The sequence below is a fragment of the Camponotus floridanus genome, unplaced genomic scaffold, assembly GCF_003227725.1.
Source record: "Camponotus floridanus strain SB8 unplaced genomic scaffold, Cflo_v7.5 scaffold143, whole genome shotgun sequence".
Lineage (NCBI taxonomy): Eukaryota > Metazoa > Arthropoda > Insecta > Hymenoptera > Formicidae > Camponotus > Camponotus floridanus.
This window is the reverse complement of record NW_020229263.1, coordinates 90,434-111,675: the sequence shown is the minus strand read 5'-3', so window position 1 is coordinate 111,675 and position 21,242 is coordinate 90,434. Positions and strand designations below refer to the sequence as shown.

The following is a 21,242-nucleotide window of genomic DNA, read 5'->3' as shown; positions in this document are numbered from 1 at the left end:
AGATCTATATACTGATTCTATCAGTTTGACCTTGGATGGCGTCGTCAAGGTCAGGTCAAGGTCACATTGACTTTTTTAAATGACACCCCCTACATTTGATTGCATATTCTTATAGCTTAATTCAAGAGCTTTCCAAAACACTATAATAATGTTCATTTTTATTAAGTACTTTGCGAGTTATGAGGGTTGAATGATAGAGTAGCGCCGGTATTAACATTATCCAAGATGTACTACATGGAGGTTACTCGCTCGGATTTGCATCTGTTGTGTGTGTGATCCAGCTAACTAAGGCAAGATCGGTCGTGGATCCAGTCAGCAAAAGCAAAGACCCAACCAAATTACAATCGAGCATTTAAAGACCTAGAAAGCAATCGACATAGTAAACAGTAAATAAATTTGTGGATGCTCATTTATCATAATAATTGTTCGAAATGTGTGCGTGTGCGTGCGTGCGGTGCGTGTATACAGAGATCAGGTTAGGTTGCACCAAACGATTGCAAATGTGTTTCAATGTGTTAAAGTAAATGCTGAAAGTGGCTGCCATTTACTTCCTGACAATATGCTAATCTTTGGTAGAATGTAGAAATGACTTTACGATTCGTTTCAAAAGATATCAAAGCCATTTCATCCCTTATTCGCTGTATCAATTCGTGAATGGTTTTAGGTTTTGTTCTGTAAACCTTACTCTTCAGATATCCCCATAGATAATAATCAAGAGGAGTTAGATCTGATGACCGAGGTGGCCAATCCTCTCCTCCCTCATTTCCGTTCCTTCTTCCTATCCACCGTAGCGGAAAAGTCTCATTTAAAATACGACGTGGTCCTGCACCAAAATGAGCAGGAGCTCCATCATGCTGAAACCATATTTCTTGGAAATTATTTGGAAAAGTATTCTGTATGGCTGGAATTATTTGATCAACAAGTAATCTCTCATACCTTTGAGCGTTCAAATATTCTTCAAAAAAAAACGGCCCTATTAAATAGCCATCTATTATTCCGCACCATACATTTATTTTTTGTGGATGTTGTGTGTGAGTTTCCCGCACCCAATTCGGATTCTCATCTGACCAGAAACGAAAATTTTGATTATTAACTTCTCCCGTTAAGGTAAAAGTTGCCTCGTCTGTGAAAACAATTTGATAAGGGAAGATGGGCCGGACATCTATTAGTGCCATCATTCTTTCACAGAAATGTATACGACGCTCCTCATCTCCGTTTTGCAATTCTTGAACGTATTGCAATTTATATGGAACTTGTTCTTCTTTAAAATTCTCCAAACCGACATGGGAGCAATATCGTGAGTTTGAGCGACTCTCTGAACACTAGAATTGGGATCTTCAATAAATGTCTGCAGAACATCAAGTTGTTTTTCTTCGTTGGTTGCAGACAATGGTCTTCCTGACTTAGAGCGATTTCTTACGCTACCAGTTTGTCTAAAACGTTCTATTGTTTTTAACACAGTGGACTTATTAATTCGACGGTTCGGATACGTGTCATTAAATAATCGAACGACATCAGAGAACGATCTTTCGTTATCACCCCATCCACTCATCATGAGGATAGTGATTCTTTCACGTTCCGACAAGTCGCCAGCCATTTTTAAAACGTTTAATTTTAATTAATCGTACGTTGTATTTGGACGATAACAATTAATTTCTGCTTGCTCAAAGCTGAAGTTAGAAGGTGCTCGTTCTTTGATAGCTTTATACATTCTTAGTTGAATTTTAAATGCGAGTTAGACTGCATGTAGTGCGTCACATAGCGGTAAATGAAGGAACTAACGAGACGTTTCATACACGTTTTATGGAGCAATTTTTTGGCAATTTGACTTCAGCGAAATATGAGGATATGTTGAGGAATCGATCTTGCCTTAGTTAGCTGGATCACACACACAACAGATGCAAATCCGAGCGAGTAACCTCCATGTAGTACACCTTGGATAATGTTAATACCGGCGCTACTCTATCATTCAACCCTCATAACTTGCAAAGTACTTAATAAAAATGAACATTATTATAGTGTTTTGGAAAGCTCTTGAATTAAGCTATAAGAATATGCAATCAAATGTAGGGGGTGTCATTTAAAAAAGTCAATGTGACCTTGACCTGACCTTGACGACGCCATCCAAGGTCAAACTGATAGAATCAGTATATAGATCTTCTTAAACCCTACAACTTTTGTTGGAAACACTTTTCTGTAAAACGTATATTTTCCGAGATATTTAGGGGTTTCCACACTTTTGGTAGACCCTGTATATGTATTTTATACATTATAATTAAATAATGAAATTAAATTTTTAGGGGCTTTTAATCCAGAGGAGGCTAAGGCCGCTGGAAATATTTGAGAGATAATTATGCAAAAGCTCGCAAAAAGGTTAAAGGCTACATTCCCAGTGGATCGGCAGCCAATACTGCTAGTGGACAAAAGAAGTCCAAGTTCAGATTTTATGACCTTATGACATTTTTGAACGACTTTCTTGAGACACGGCAGTAAGTTCTTTCTCTTCAATGTGCAAAAATGTTTCACTTTTTTTTTGTCAATTTGTAAAGGAAAATAGATATAGAAGACAATTTTTCATGTTCAATACACTCACATAGGATGCTATATGTATATATAAATATATATTTATTTCAGGACTGTGAGCTCATTGCCAGACATTGATGAAAGTGAAAAATATGGAACATTAGAGTCACACGAGGATGATAGTAACAGTGCTTTGGGATTCACCAATAGTTCTCCTTTAACGCAGACTACCATTGATGCTTCTCCACCGATACTGACTTCCACTTGTGTTCCTCTACGAACGCCTACACCAACTCTCGTTCCTCCAAGGACCTCAACACCCAGAAACGTCTCTCCACAAACGCCATTTAGTACGACTTCGCGAATACCGGCCACAAATGCGAAAAGTTAGTATATTTTCTTCTGTGTCCCTTGATGATATTAACTACACGTATCGAAATATGTATCGCTACAATAACATTGTTGCCTTGTATTCAGGACCGTTGCAAACTGTTGACAACTATTTCGATGAAACCCGTTTTAGTTTAGAATAAAATAGTTTATTAACAATGAAAAGATTAATAATAATTTAATTTTAATATTAAAATTTTAATAAATTAAAAAAATAAATAAATAATATAATAAATATAATAAATTTTAATAAAATGTATATTATTTACGTTTCAGAGCAAAAGACTGATGTCCTGCAAACAGCTTTAATAGAAGCTTTAAAAGAGTCAACAACGCAAACTGTTGATCCGTTAGATGGGTTTTTAGCACGGTTGAGAGAAGGCATGCGAAGGTTGCCATATCGCGACAGAGCTCACCTGGAAATACGATTTTTGACGTTGCTCGCTGAAATAGAAGATCTTTATCCATCAACGCGTTATTAATTAAAAGATTTTTATTTTTATTTTTATTTTGCTAAGCTGAATACAGTGACTCTTGACACGTTTCGTATCTCTCGATATTCTTTTCTGGAATGATCCATCCGTAGTTCTAAGTCTACATTTATCGTATTATTAAGAAAGTTCTTGTTAGATTTTTTATTTTGAAGTTAAATATGAATAAGTTTATTTACACACATTACGCTTATATTGATAAAAAAGTTGGATACTTAAATGTAATATAATGTGTACATACGTGTGCATGCGCAAGAAGATGAATGAAAATTGCAAACAATGTAAAACGATATTGTGATCTATGTAATAATCTAAGAACTTTTGAGAATGATAGCTCGGTTAATTTAGGTTTAAAATCCCGTACGTAGAAGAAACGTTACTATTATTCAGTTATTAACTGTATATATAAATGGTAGTGGAGTTGCAACTTAATACAAATGTATCAATATCTTATGAAAACATAAAAAATATCTATTTATCTTTATTGTTAATATAAATACAACTATCTTTTTAAAAATCGTTGAGCAGAACTTTTTCCCACTGCCAGGGTACTGCCCCGTTGTTTTCGAAATATGTAGCAAAGTCATCTCGAATTCTAGAGGCAAGTCGGGTATAAGCGTTAGTTCTGTTAGCATTGTTCATTTCTTGCAATGCACCGCTTGTCATAACTCCCCCTTCACTGAGAATACGACAATAACGTCTTTCGGAGAGTGGCAATTTGTTTTCATTGTGAATCACGAAATTATGCAAGCATACAGTCGCTTGAACAATTTTAACTGCGGTGGAGACAGATGCGATTATCGGTCGACGATAAATTCACCATTTCGCTGCCAAAATGCCAAACACACTTTCGATCATTCTTCGTGCTCGACTAAGACGGTAATTAAAGATTTTTCTTTGACGATTTAGACGTCCACTTCGTGGATACGGTCGCATCATGTAATGAGTCAAAGCGAATGCCTCATCCGCTACTAATACGAACGGTAATGCTGGGCCGGAAGCTTCAATTGGTCTCGGTTGTGGCAAATTTATTTGATTTTTTTGGAATCGCTGACCAAAGTTTGAATGCGTGAAGATGCCACCGTCGCTCTGTCTGCCTTCTCCACCAATGTCAACTAATGTAAAACAGTAATTGGCATCACCGCTAATAAATTAATGCTATGATTCTCCTTATAATTATAGAAAGTTGAGCCACTATGAGGAGGTGACTGAAATAGAAAATGACCATTTTCATCTCTTAAAGTAAATATAAATACAATAAAGTAAATATAAATATAAGTATATTTAAAATCGATTTACCTGTATTATTACGTGCTTCCCATCTATCGCACCTATGCAATGCGGAAAATTCCACTTTATTGCAAAATCATTCGCAATTCTCAGCCAATTCTCTTCCTTTATTTCAGGGAAAACTGATTTGTGGAGAGTATTCCACAATTCTTCACATGTCTCAGAAATAATTTTTCAGACAGTGTTTACTCCAATCCGAAAAGAATAGGCTATTGAAGCCATACTGTCCCCAGACGCTAAATACCGTAAACATACCAAAAGCCGTGTACGGCTTGATATTGGATCTCGAATGACATACTGCTTTTCAATGAATGGCCCAACAATACTCAACAACTGATGGAACATCTCTGTGGAGATTCGACAATAATTATAAAACATTTCGTGATCTTCAAATTCCATTTCTCTGACCAGATTGTCACTGGCACCTTGTAAAAATCTTTGTCTTTCTCTAAATATCGGGCGCACCCACATTCTATCATGAGCTTTTCCCTCTTCAATCATCAATTTCCATATTGCAAACAGTTTTAATATATGGCGTTTCCCAACTTTCCGATGTTGAAGTGTTTGCTTCATCTTCTTCCATTTTCGCCATCGTTTCCATATAATTAATAATACTATGTCAGGATCCATTATTACTTACGTACTTGCTATACGTACTTTTCTCGCTGTCCTCCTTGATGTTCGTATCTATACTTCTAGCAGAACTTGACCTTGGCTTCTTAAAACTTGCCGAAGATTGCTTATAAAAAAGCAAGTTATATTATAGATAACATTTGTAAAAAAAACATCGGTATATACATAAAACTAATATTACAGATCAATGCAGAAGTAATTAAATTACAAGTTGGAACAAACATCTCTTTCAACATAGTTTATCTTTTTAAACATTAAAGAAAGGACAAAAAGGACATCTGCATTAATCTTTCTTCTTATGGAGCCTTAAGGAGATTAAATTTAATATTTTGATTATTAGAAATATATTATTACCTTAAAAATGCTGCTAAATGCAAAGCTGTCCTGCATCGACTACTACGCATTCGTCTTCTACGTTTATCTTGCCGGTTTTTATTAAACATGCGCATTTTACGGAACCAAAAGTATCGGTTCCCCATGAAGCGCACTTTTTGTAACGCGTAGGTTACCAAAACCAATCACAAATCATATTTAGCATTTCTGTTAGAGCATACATCGGAAACTCTAATCTTCGATTGGTTGTATTAGTTACGCGTTCCGCGCAATACGCTCTATGTGAATGCCGACTTTCAGAATGGCGTAACTTTTATTAAATTACTAGATAACACTAGAATACGCAGATTACGCTTTACGCAGGTTACGCCTCATGTGACGGCACCCTTACAATCTTATGCTACGGTCATGTCGACGAATCTTTAATCACGATTTACAACAGATAATTTAAGCCTTAAGCCTTAAGAAATTGTCCAATCACAGCTGAGCATTGCCTTCATAAGCCGCATTACGAAATTATTATCAGTATACTGCAAATTCTATAGTGCACGTTATGTATATTATATATTTTCAGTGTTGACAGTAAATTGGCAGCAATTTCGGAACACAGCCATACTTGACTGTGATTTGTCAATTTCTTGAATCTTACGCCTTACAACCTTATTCTACGGCCATTGTAGACGACTCTTGAAGCGTCGTTTACACTGAGATTTTAAGGAGACTTAAGGCGTAAGACTTAAGAAATTGACCAATCACAATCGAATATTTTCTTAATACTTGACTGTAATTGGTTAATTTCTTAAATCTTACGACTTAAGTCTCCTTAAAATTTCATTGTAGACCACGCTTAATGTAGCGTCTATAATAAGATTTTAAGGCGTAAGGCTTATGAAATTGGCCAATCACAGTATAGTATATTAAGGGAATATTGTGTTTGATGAATTTCTTAAGACAAACACCTTAATATCTCATTGTAGATGACGTTTAAAGGCAATTCTACAGTGGCCGTAGCATAAGGTGTAAGGCGTAAAACTCAAAAAATTGACGAATCACAGTCGAGTATTCTCTTAATATTTGACTGCAATTGGTCAATTTCTTGTATCTTACGCCTTACAACCTTATGCTACGGCCACTTAGGACGACCTTAAAGCACCGTCTACAATGGCAGTAGAATTAATGAATTAAAGCTGAAATTCAATAAATTGACCAATCACAGTCGAGTATTCTTTTAAGGCTTGAATGTGATTGGCCAATTCTTTAAGTTACTGCTTTAATCCGTTAATCCTACTGCCATTGTAGACAACGTGTTAAGCGTCTTCTACAATGAGATTTTAAGGCGTTAGACTTAAGAAATTGACCAATTACAATCGAATATTCTCTTAAGGCCGGGTCTACAATAGGTGTAGTAAGCCTTTAGACTTAAGCTTTAAGCTTTAAGCTTGCTTTGAGCCATAAGCTTTAATAAATGTTCTTATAACAAGACGGTCTACAATGTGCTCTATCATAAAGCATAACGACCAATGAAATAATTGCTAGTTTTTTGCAGCGAAAGTGGCAGTTTATATTTATTACTTATATATTATCAAAATGAATAATTTAATATTACCCATTTTGACATTAAGTAATTTCCAAAATGTGCTTTTGTACACCTATTTAAAGAAAAAGAATCGAAGAAGGTGGTGAATAAGATATGTTAACCAACAAAGAGCGCAACAAGGAGTATTCAATATGTTCAAAGAATTATATTTTACGGATGAAGAACAATTTTTTGAGTATACTAGAATGAATACAACACAATTTGATTTTCTGCTTTCCTTGGTTGGACCAATGCTGCAAAAGCATAGTTTAAGAAAGCCTCTCTCTGCAAGACTTCATCTGGCTGTGACTTTAAGGTTAATATATACTCTATTAATATTAATATAATTTTAAATATTCTATTTTATGTTGTATATTTTTCATTGTTACAGCTACCTGGCATCTGGTGATAGTCCTAAGTATTTATCAAAATATTATAGAATTGGTGCATCAACTATTTATAAAATTATACAGGAGACATGTGAATGTATTTGGAAAACTCTGTCTCCTTTGTGTCTTGCAGCACCTTCAGTTGAAAAGTGGAATGAAATAGCTGAACATTTCTATACTCGTTGGAATATGCCTAACTGTGTCGGTTCTCTTGATGGAAAACATGTCCGTATTCAATGTCCTCCTCTCAGTGGTTCAGAAAACTTTAACTATAAAAAATATTTTAGTATTGTGTTAATGGCATGTTGTGATGCCAACTATTGCTTCACATGGGTGGAAATTGGTGATTATGGTAAGATCAATCCTGAAATTATATAATATTGGTTAAAGTTTTGAGATGTTTTATTTATTTTTTGTAAATTTTTGGGTTATTTTAGGCTCTCTGCCAGATAGTAGTATTTTTGCCAATTCAGGATTAGGAAAAGCCTTGGAAACAAATTCTCTAAATCTTCCTCCATCTAAAGAATTACCAAACACAAACGAGAAAATACCTCATTTCTTTGTAGGAGATGAGGCATTTCCTCTGCGAACTAATTTAATGCGTCCTTATTCAAGAAAAGGCATTAAAAGCGACAGAGAAAGAATATTTAATTATAGATTGTCTCGTGCTCGAAGAATAATAGAAAATGCCTTTGGTATTCTTTCATCAAGGTAAATATATAATATTTTTATTTGAACAATGCAATTTTTCGTAATGGAATATTTATTCTCGTTAACAGATGGAGAGTTTTTCACTCATGTATTTGCATGAAAGAGGAAAATGTGGAAAAAATAGTATTGGCTACAGTATGTCTTCATAATTTTTTAATGATGCGAGAGGACCGTGAAGTTGAAAGGAAGATTTATTGCCCTACAACTTATATTGATTATGAAAATGATGATGGATCAGTAACTCCAGGAATGTGGCGTAATGCTTCAATGGATTCAAATCTTATAGATATTGGTCGTTTAGGTTGCAATAGTGCAACAAGAAAGGCTGTAGCTCAAAGAGAGGCTTTAGCTGATTAGATAATTGGGGAAGGACAAATACCCTGGCAATCTCAAATAAATTTTTATGCCCATCATGTCAATTTTCCTCTATTGCAGTGATAAATGAAAATATTTTATTTTTTTTTACAAGCAAAATTATTGACTATTATTTCAATTATTTATTAACTATATATCATTAAGTACAAATATAAACTATGTTTATGACAAAAAACATTATTAATTTTACTTTGCTAAGTAACATATAATTTCAAATTATTACATATATCCATATTTACCCTAATATTTTTGTATTCTAGTCAATAAGCAAAGATGTACTAATAGTAAGAATTATTGAGGAATCAATTTAATAGTTGTAAGCTGAGGCAATAAGAAAATCATTTATCAGATTTTGATAATAATATGAGCTGAGGCAATAAGAAAATCATTTATCAGATTTTGAAATTTTTTTGATCAAAATAACCTCTCATGTTACATATAATGTAGTATATTTTATAATTATATCTGGTTCTTCAATAAAAATGTTTCTATTTTATAATAATGCACCTGTAAGAGTATTTTAATTAAAAAAGAAATATTGAACAAGCATTTCTATTTACTTAATACTGTTTTATTATTTACGAATGATACACTTCCATATTAGAACATATAATTTCTTAAAAAACATTTAATAACATATGTGGAAAACAAATTATGTATGAGAAAAATATGCTATTATAATTACAAACAAAAACATAAACTATATTTATGACAAAAAATGCTACCTTTGCTAAATAACATAATTAAAATTATAGAAATTATATTTGATAATTAGCAATATAATTTGAAATTATAAAATCTATATTTCAATATAAAAAAAAATATTTTACCATATCACATCCGCATTATTTTTAAAAAATTATAGAACTTTAATATCACATCAAACATCACATGAGATACTATTATATCATCACATTATTTAACATTAAAGAAATACAATGAGTATTTATTCCTTGAATTTTTCAATGAGCTGCAACACAGCTATCAGGCAGGATAATTGATTTTCTGGCATCACTGTTTTTAAAGCTTGTGAAATCACAATTGTATTTGCATCAGAAAATCCTTCTTTTTCTTTAATTTCTTTATCCTTGTATGTTGTTGCCAGATCACTAATGGCTTGTGATGATTTATTAAGCAGATCTTCCAAACGTTCATTACTAGCTTTCTTTTTTTTTGCAAAATTATCAAGAGGAGGTACCAAAATTCGCTTTGCAGATTTTGGAACCCCTTCTTGATAATTGGATTTTTTGGAAGTTTGTGGAGTGAAAATATGTGAAGTGGAGGTCTGCAAAGTGGATCCAATGTTCTCTTTTTCTGTAGTAAAAACTCCACTTGATTCAGACTGTGCTGTATCTTCTGTAGAAGTATTCAAATTCTCTAAAATCATAAAATAATTTATATCAAAGAAAAATTTAAAATTAATAACTTAAAAAAAAAATAGTCATCATATTATAGTATATCATACCAACGGTTAATGATGCATTGCAATCATCATTCCAGTCAGAAAATCTAGCAGAGTAAGTGTAAGAGGCTGGAAATTGACAATGACTTGTAATGACATCGGTAGGTGACTGAGGAATAGATGAATTTATTGAACAACTGCTAGAAGTTTCACTACATCTGGACGATGCAATTTGCAGCAATGAACCTCTTGTTCTACATACACAAAAGAGAAAACATTTATTATAAATGAATGTATTATATTTTGTAACAATAAAACCAAAAAATAAAATTGTAAATATTTTTATTATCATATTCCTTGCATTGTTTAATTGTAAATGTTTCAAATTGAAAGGAAAGTGTAATGTATTTTATATATATTTTTAGGAAAACGAAAACCTAAATAAACTTACTTTCTGTTTTGAATGTGAGGCTTAAGAAATGACATGTATGACATAAGAGGCCATTCTGATGTTTGTCCAGAACCTGATGGCTGGATTTTCTGAGCTCTCAATTTTCTACTAAATTGATTTCTTAAGCAATCCCAACGTTTCTTTGCTTCATTGGCTGTAAAATAGAAATACTGAAATGGATATTCAACAGCTTTGAAGGGAAATAAAATATGTTAACCTACTTGTGCAATTCAAAGACTCAGCAATCGATTCCCACTTCATTTCTTTCATTTTATTATCTTTATAAGATGCATCATTTTTTGCATATAAACAAGGATTTGCTTGCACAATAGCAATTAAAATTTCATCATCGATGAAATTATTATTATTATCTTCAATATCTTCAATGTCCGACATCGTGATAATAACTAAAGTAATAACTATACTTTTCTTTCATTGGCTGAAAGAAATTATATCAGTCGAAAGTTTTAAGTTTTAAGTTTTAAGAACTGGGATCTGGCCAGCTCGCTTAGAGCTTAAAGATTAGAGCTTCAGGCAGCGCGGGAAACATTTTTGGCCGGAAACTACGTCACACTTTAGCGCTTAAAGCAGAAGTCTAAAGGCTTACTACACCTATTGTAGACCCGGCCTAATACTAGACTGTGATTGGTCAATTTCTTAAGGCTTAGGGCTTAAATTATTTATTGTAGATCGGGATTAAAGGGTCGTCTGCAATGGCCGTAGAATAAGGTTGTAAGTCATAAAACTCAAGAAATTGACCAATCACAGTCGAGTATTCTTTTAATATTTGACTGTGATTGGTCAATTATTTGAGTTTTTCGCATTACAACCTTATGCTACAGCCACTGTAGCAAGCCACTGTAGAATTGCCTTTAAGCATCATCTATAATGAGATATTAAGGCGTTTGTCTTAAGAAATTCACCAAACACAATCGAATATTCCCTTAATACTATACTGTGATTGGTCAATTTCTTAAGTCTTACGCATTAAAATCTTAGTATAGACGCTACATTAAGCGTCGTTTACAATGAAATTTTAAGGAGACTTAAGGCGTAAGATTTAAGAAATTGACCAATTACAGTCAAGTACTAAGGAAATATTCGATTGTGATTGGTCAATTTCTTAAGTCTTACGTCTTAAGTCTCCTTAAAATCTCAGCGTAGACGACGCTTCAAGAGTCGTCTACAATGGCCGTAGTATAATGTTGTAAGGCGTAAGACTCAAGAAATTGACCAATCACATTCAAGTATGGCCGTGTTCCGAAATTGCTGACAGTTTACTGCCAACACTAAAAATATATAATATACGTAACGTGCACTATAGAATTTGCAGTACTGGTAATAATAACGGAACACGGCTTATGAAGAAAAGCTCGGATGTGATTATGCAATTTCTTAAGGCTTAGAGCTTAAATTATCTGTTGTAGATCGGGATTAAAGGTTCGACTGCAGTGGCCGTAGCATAAGATTGTAAGGCGTAAAACTCAAGAAATTGAATCACAGTCAAATATTAAGAGTATACTCGACTGTGATTGGTCAATTTTTTGAGTTTTACTCCTTACAACCTTATGCTACGCCCATTGCAGACGTACCTTTAATCTCAATCTACAACAGATAATTTAAGCCCTAAGCCTTAAGAAATTGCCCAAGCACAGCCGAGCATTCTCATCATTAGCCGTGTTCCGAAATTGTTACCAGTACTGCAAATTCTATAGTGCACGTTACGTATATTATATATTTTCAGTTTTGGCAATAAACTGGCAGCAATTTCCCTACACGGCCATACTTGACTGTGATTTTTCAATTTCTTGAGTCTTACGCCTTACAACCTTATGCTACGGCCATTGTAGACAACTCTTGAAGCGTCATCTACACTGAAATTTTAAAGAGACTTAAGGCGTAAGACTTAAAAAGTTGACCAATCACAGTATAGTATTAAGGGAATATTCGATTGTGTTTGGTGAATTTCTTAAGAAAAACGACTTAATATCTCATTGTAGATGACGCTTAAAGGCAATTCTACAGTGACCGTAGCATAAGGTTGTAAGTCGAAAACTCAAGAAATTGACCAATCACAGTCAAATATTAAGAGAATACTCGACTGTGATTGGTCAATTTCTTGAGTTTTATGGCTTACAACCTTATTCTACGGCCATTGTGGACGACCCTTTAATCCCGATCTACAATAGATAATTTAAGCTCTAAGCCTTAAGAAATTGACCAATCACAGCAGAGCATTCTCTTCATATATCGTATTCCGAAATTACTATCAGTACTGCAAATTCTATAGTGGACGTTACGTATATTATATATTCTCAGTGTTGGCAGTAAACTGGCAGCAATTTCGGAACACGGCCATACTTGAATGTGATTGGTCAATTTCTTGAATCTTACGCCTTACAACCTTATACTACGGCCATTGTAGACGACTCTTGAAGCGTCGTTTATACTGAGATTTTAAGGAGATTTAAGGCGTAAGACTTAAGAAATTGACCAATCACAATCGAATATTTTCTTAATACTTGACTGAAATTGGAAATTTCTTAAATCTTACGACTTAAATCTCCTTAAAATTTCATTGTAGACGCTTAATGTAGCGTCTATAATAAGATTTTAAGACGTAAGTCTTAAGAAATTGACCAATCACGGTCTATTATTAAGAGAATATTCGATTGTGATTGTTCAATTTCTTAAGTCTTACGCCTTAAATCTCTTTGTAGAAGACGCTTAACACGTCGTCTACGATGGCAGTAGAATTAACGGATTAAAGCAGTAACTTAAGGAATTGACCAATCTCATTCAAGCATTAAAAGAATACTCGACTGTGATTGGTCAATTAATTGAGTTACAACCAGTGAACTCTATACTATAACTGAAATGTGCACTGCCGTTGTTAGCGCCCGGGACATCAAAAAAAAGGACAGGTTGCTTTGGAACGATTCCTGTCTCCGTCTAGTAAATTTTTATTGGTCGATAATTTTATATGATCTTTGTTACAAACATCAGTCTTACTAACTTTAACTCGATTGACTAACTGACAACCTGCCTGCTCACAGCTGCTTTTCACCTTTATTATTGAAAATATTAATGTTTCGTTCTTTTATTTATATATTTTTATTTTTTATATGGTGTGTCGTTGCCGTCCTATCGCGCGTCCATCCGCCCCGATTTTAACGGGGCGCGGGCCGAGCGGCCGCGCCAGAGTCCACGACGAGGGAACATTATCGAATTCCCCGGAGAGACGAGTGATATTATCCTTTTGTTGCGTATATTAATTTTTGTTTGTAATTTTTTTTGTAACAAGCAAATTTCGGGCATCCCGCCAGAGAAGATTCGGAAGGCGAGGGGGGCAGCGAGGGATTACTGGCAACCGGCGACGTGGCGCTCAACAGCAAACGACAGCGGAGGAAATAGCGCCCGTGAAATTGAAACACCGGAAGACCAGGAGGTTAACATCGCCCCTCCCCCGGTGGTAAGGCCGTAGGCTCGACCTAAGCTACCCTCCGAGGGAGAGCGAGATGAACAGCAGAACCTCCATCGGGCCCTTATAAATGGGCCCGCGACAGCGAAAATTCGAATTGAATTATTTTCGCGCGAGGCGCCAGGACACCGCACGTAGCGCGAGGCGCCAGGATCTCTCGCGTGTCGCGAGCCGATTGGCCGCGGGGCTGCGCACCCCACCAAGCGCGGTCATTGACGCCGCTATCGACCCCGAGCCGCGAGATCCAGGGATCATTCTGGTACGGGCATTCGATCGACTTAGCCACATTTTTCGTTGTCGCATTATGATAAAGTCTTTGTGAAGGATCGCCGCTGTCGAGTAAACTGAGAAGACGAGATCGAGGACCATCCCCAGGGTGAGGAGAAGTATCGGTGAGATTGCCCATCTCTTATTTGTGAGCCACACACGCGATTCGGTCCGCGGGTCGGCCGTTCTGCCGTCGTCGCCATTTTTGTGTTTCGCGATCGTATCGGCTCGGTACCGAGCCGTCGATATTTTCTGAATTTTCGGGCGATCGGAGGCAAGCGACCGAGGAAAAGCGGACACTCGCGTCGTAGCATTAAATGATAAGCAACGTTCGTCTCTCTCCGGGTTTCGGGTGTCCATTATGCGTAGCTATCGACCGCCGGATATCGCGTGCGCGAAGGATCGCGAAAGCGAATACCGCCCGTGTTGTCGTACCGCTGTCGTTGCCGTGTGGAATATTCCGTAAACTATCTCGGGGCGATTTTTGATGTCTGATTGCGTGTATGTCGTCGTCGATTGTTAAGAGTGCGTATGAGCGTTTATGGTATTTTATTGTATTGTGTGCGTCAGAGTATTTGCGTCTTTTTCGCGCTTATTACGCCGTCGAATAGAGCGTAATAACTAATAATCTGTGTCTGTCGACTTTGTCGCGGTGCGAAATAATCGCCAAAGTACCGAGAGTGAAATCTGAGCTGCTTGCGCGGAAGAAAGAGGCGAAACGTCGGCGGAGAAAAATCTCCGACCGCCGTCGGCTATCGAAATTCGACAATATCGTTCGCCTGTCGCATACATGATCCGTCTTCGCAAACGTATTAAGTATTTTCGATCTATGGTTACTTATGCTGTTGAATTATTAAGCTGTCGTTTTGTATTGCGAACTGGGAAATGGTGGGGAAAAGTCCGTAGCGATAAATTGTCAATTTGGTTGTCGAAATTGCGATGCCCTTTTGAGTGAATATTATCCGCGAATATTTCCGTGCCGAAAATCCCTTGTATTCTGTAAAGTCTCGCTCAGTCCAGCGAACTCCGGCCATAAAAACGAGCTTGGATAAACAACAGAATTGTCTTAGCGCTCTCGTTTTGGTTGTCGATTTCTTGCGGATATTTGCTTAGAATACCATCTTATTATTTGTGCCAGGATTAATTGGATTGTGTATTTCGCTTTCGTATTTCGTTCGAATTTATTGTGAACCGTCGTTTCAACCTGATTTGTTACTCAAGTTCATTATTACATTTTTCTTTTATATTATTTCTTTACTAATAAATGTGTTATATTTTTTTTGTTAAATTCGCGTAATTTATTTGAATGTTAGTCTCTCGTGATTGTCGATTTCTGTCGTTGAGTCTGTCGCATTTCGAATTATTGAAGTCTCGCATAATCAATTGACTTTCTTCCAAAACCCTCCCCTCTACCGTTAGGCGAGCTAGTTGGCCCGTGGCGAAGCAGCCTATTATTTTTCGCGTTCTTTGGAGTTTCATGGAAAAACTGATGCGTGAAAGACCGCATCTGGCGCCCAACTTATCGAGATATCGAAACGGCCTCCGCTCCGCCGCGACTCGCGCGAGAACGTCCTCCATCCCTGTTCCTCAGAACGCGAGTATATTAATTTCGTTATTTTTTTGACGGCGTTTTCGCTCCCCCGCGCACGCTCCTCTCCAACACCTCGAGGAGTGTGGCGAATCACTTAAACTGAATTGAAGAAACGTCGCAATGTATAAAAAAGAATTTATAATAAAAGACATTTCGTAAAATATTCGTATGGACAGATAATAATTAACAAAAAATATATGTATGTAAATATATGTTATTTATATTAGTTAAAATTTTTTACTTTTAAAATGTAGCAGGTAAACAGTAAAAAAAATTAAAAAATATATTTATTATTTTTTATTTATACAATTCATTATCTTTTCATTATTTTTATTTACATAATTAAAAATGTTCCGATATTGGATGAATAGAAATACAGTAATGCATTTCTTCCTTATGTAGATTATTTTATGTAGATTACCGTATGGAACGTACATAAACATATGTAAAATGCTGGATGTACTTCAATCAACTGAAATAAATGTTTGAAGATTAAAATAAGAATTTTAACACATATTGGAGATATACAACTATATATTCCGTATTATACACAAAAAATATCTTTTGTTACAAAATATTGAATTTTTTTCAAAAATTAATAACGATGTACATATATTATTAATAACGATATATATAAGTATATACATCATAAAACACAAAAACATAAATAAAATACTGAGCAGAACAATCTTAAAAATAATATCATATCTGCAGCTTAAATGAAAAATAAATATCTTATAAATATAAAATAAAATTATCTTTAAATTCATTCTTTGGTTTAAGAGATTGCACGTAAAGTAACAAATATCACTATATAAGGATTATTAAGCTAGTTCAAAAAAATACATTACAAAGTAATCCAATTGCTTAGAAATATAAAATATTTAACATGCTGTAACATCATGTATGTCTCAAAGCTTTTGACTGTAATAAAACTATAATAAAATAATCAAATGTTATAAAATAAAATGGTTTTATGAAGTTTATTACGTTTATTAACAAGTTTATCCAAAATTCGTTCCGTCATATTTTTATTATATTTAGAAATACGAATAAAAATATATGATGATGTTATAGCTCTAATTAATTGTATTTCATGTAGTTCCTCCATTCCTGCAGTATCTGTTACAGGATGTTGTGGTTTGAATAAAGACGTAGCTATTGGAATATAATGTTGTATAGTAGTTCGAATAATATTAGCTTCAAAATGCTTTGCGTTCATAGATTGCACATTTAATTCAGCTTTAAAAGCTTTTTCAACAAATAGTATTATATTATAAACTACTGCAGATGGTAAATATAATTTAGCACGATTAATGAATTTCATAAAAGAAGATTCTGAATATATTTCTGAACAATAATTATGTTCATAAGTCTTATTATTTGTATTAGTTAAAATTACAATACAATCATCACATTTTATTTTTTTATTAAACTCCGAACAATATAACCAGATATATAATATAAAATATTTTGCTGAATAAATGATATATTAATATTCTCCATAGCTTGAATTATATTTGTTATACGTTTAAAATCATTACAATCAAAAGCTTCAGAGTTCTCTTTGGTTTTAGTTTTGCACTTAAAAATAGCAGGCATTGCAGTGTTATCATCAATGCAATTTGCACTAATACTACTTTTAACATTATTTAAAAACAAAAGTTTTCGTATAATCCATATGAATTGTAAGCAGTCAGGATTATTATTCCAACCCCCTCTAGCTCTTACGCAAGAAAAGAAAAGTTCTAAATGGTCTTGCGAGCATTTATATGGCAAAAATAAACGTAATGGATTAACTTTAGAAAATAAATCCTTTGCTAAATTGATCATACTATACATATTTATTATAAAACCTACTGCAAATGTTGATCTTCGATGATGAAAAATAGGAACTCCGTCAATTTTTAATTTGGAAATGTAAAGAATATTATTGTTAAAAGTATTTATAAAATAATCCAAATTTTTAGGAGTCATGGGCGACTTGAAATTCGTTCCAAAACAACTTCTAGCATTTAACATGTCAAACAGTTTATCAAATATTCTTATGAATTCTCTGTTGTGGCATCACTGTCTTCAAATCCTAAAGTTTTTATTTTCCTTAAATAATCGATGGCATCAGCAACACTACTGCTTATTGTTTGAGATGCAAGTGAAACGTTCATTTTTTTTATTAAAATAATGTATATGTGCATTACCTAATTTATTTGCTAATTTCAGACCTTTTTTTTCTTGAATGTCATGTAATTTCCTAACATATGCAATAGATATTTCCCGATTTTCATATGTAATTTTGCATTCTGCGAAAGTATTACGACATAATTTAATCATATGTGAAGGGTCTAATATACTGTAAATATATGAATCAGATAAAGAATGTTGAAATGCTGTTTGCAACCCACATAGAACAGAAACCTCTAATGGACGTTCATTAGATGTCTATCATGGATATTTAAAACTTCCATTAGACGTCTATTAGACATCCATTGGACGACCACAAAATATCCATAGTTCCGCATTGTGTACATCCATTGGACCTCCATTAGACATTTTTAAAGATATCCATCAGACAGTCTGTGGAACATTAATAGAGGATTCGTGAGGCCTCGATGGACAATTAATCGATGTTCCATGGATCATTAATAGAAGGTTCACAGAGCCTCGGTGGACGATTAATTGACGTTTTGTGACTCATTAATAGAGAATTTACGGAGCCTCGGTGGACAATTCATCGACATTTCGTGGACCATTAATAGAGAATTCACAGACCCTCCGTGGACGATTAATCGATGTTCCTTGGATCATTAATAGAAAGTTCACGAAGCTTCTGTGGATGATTAATGGACGTTGCGTGAATCATTAACAGAGAATTTACAGAGCCTCGATGGACGCTTAATCGACGTTTCGTGGATCATTAATGGAGGGTTCACGGATCCTCAGTGGATGACTAACGGACGCATTATTAAAAAAAAGTTCACGGAGCTTCGGTGAACTAAGTGACGTTGCATGGATCAATAATAAAGGATTTATGAAAGATGGATGGATGAAATATATAATTCTAAATCAAAATAATATCAAAAATTGTAAAAAATATTTATTTATTGAAGATAAAATTACAAATATTATTTGATGCTTAAAAGACCAGTACTCCTTTAAAGTTTACAGCAACTGATGAAAACAGCATACGCACTTGTGCCAATGATAAATTTCAATTTCAGAAATTTATATTAACATAGATACTTGTTGAATTATCAGCTGCGGCAATCTTTGCTTACAAATAAGAATTTTTACATACATGATTATTACCCAAATAGCACAATGACGTCCTCAGGAAATCCGAGGAACATCCAGGATGGACATTAAGGATATCCTGTGGAAATCCAATTTTTATCCCGGAATATACCCAGGATGTCCTGAGGAATAGTCAATGATAGCCAAATACTAGTTCTTAAGACATCCACAGGATATCCTGTCGGATAGCCTCAGGATGTTTTGAGAATGTCTATAGGATATAGATTAAGGAGGTCTTCAGAATTTCTATAGGATATATTAGGAATTTCCTGAGGAATTCTGTAGGATATATTAGAGACATCTTGAAAATTTTAATAGAAAAATATAATATATATATGCTAGAGAAATTCTATTGGATATATGTTACAACATTTCTATAGGATATAACATTTCCAAATCTAAAAGAAAAAATTCTAAAAGTGAAATCAAATGTATTTGATTTATTATAATTCTATTTTAAAAATCAAATTGTGAGAGTGCTTTTTCTTCTTTTTATATAAATATATAATATAAAAAGACAAAAAACATAATTCAGAGTCAGAAATTTAAAAACACATGTTTTTACTGTTCAATATATTTTTGTAATACTATATAATAATGTAAAATAAATTATTTAGTTAGTATTAAATAAAACATTATAATCTAAATATTTTTCTTTACACTTATTTACAGCATTTTTTCTATTTATTCAGTAAAATTAGTTTATTAATTTATGTTATTAAATTTTTAATATTAATTAGAAAGAGTATACAGAGCATTCTTTCTAATCTACACATTAAAAATAGTCATACGTAAATTAAAATTATATATATTTTTTTCAATAAATACAAAAGATGCTGCAAATAATGCAAAGAGAAATACTTTTAATATCTTTTATTTAACATACGAATTAAATAATTTTATATTAGTTATAATATATTGAACAGTAAAAACATATTTTGAATTTATACAGATGAGCATTCTTTTTAATCAATATAAAAAAAGACAGCATTAAATATTTCATTATATATCACTTTTAAAATTTACGTATAAAATAGAAATAAAAAAACGAATTATTTTACATATTGTATTTAATCTTTTTTTAATCTATATTCTTTTAAAACAATATAATTTTTCACAGCTTACAAAATCACAGCTCACAAAAATGTCAGTTTTTTTATCACAATTTAACAACTTAGCAATTTACATAGGCTAGTATGTACATTTAAAGTTAAATTGCACGCATATTTTAACATAAGTCTGGATTCATAGTAGATGATTAAAGCTCTAAGCTTTAAGAAATTGATTAATTACAAGTATGAGGAGAATGCTCCTGTAATTGTAATTTTTTTAAGATTTAGAGCTTAAATTTCCTATTGTGGATCCGGATTAAGAAATCAAAAAAATTATAATTTTTTATAGAAGTTAACAAACAAAAATGGAAATAAAAATTTATTCAAACTATTTTAAAAGTTAAATATTGAAACTGAAATAAAGTTATTCAATTTAGTTTGAAACTTACAACAAAATGTGAGAAATAAACATAAGTATTCTATTAAGATCTAACTTAATAATATATATATGTGTCATACAGAATGACTGTACATGTGCAAAGACTAGACTGGGTCTCATATTACAGTCATATTACAGTCATTTTATAGCTGATGATTAATTATAAAGGAAAAAGGATAGTTTTCAAAGTATTTTAAGAGTGTGCTAAAGCCATCTGAAATGCTCTTTTATCGAAAATATCTTTTTGTTTCGAAATGGCATTTAAGAATTTTCTGTGTTTTCTCGCCTCTGATGTTACAATTTCAAAATGATCGGTTAGAATCCAGGAGTGAATATCAAAATTAATATAAATTTCTGCGAACAACTTATAAAATATATATACATATCAATATGTATAATAAAAAATTTATAAAAAAAATCTATCACTATATCTGATTTTTTAAATAAAAAAGCCGTGTCACGAAGTGCGCACAAAGACAGGAGCAGTTCTTTCTTAATAACATATATATATATATATATATATATATATATATATATATATATATTATATGTATATA

The 21,242-nt window shown here is 33.4% G+C and overlaps 1 protein-coding gene across 1 annotated transcript; it reads left to right on the top strand.

Moving 5' to 3' along the window:
* Positions 1-7,442: 7,442 nt before the first annotated feature.
* LOC112637224 (protein ALP1-like) lies at positions 7,443-8,693 on the top strand. Its single transcript, XM_025406443.1, has 4 exons — positions 7,443-7,552; positions 7,628-7,977; positions 8,063-8,336; positions 8,405-8,693. Exons 1-4 carry the CDS (start codon positions 7,443-7,445, stop codon positions 8,691-8,693), a joined length of 1,023 nt encoding a protein of 340 aa, XP_025262228.1.
* The last annotated feature ends 12,549 nt before the right edge of the window (positions 8,694-21,242 follow it).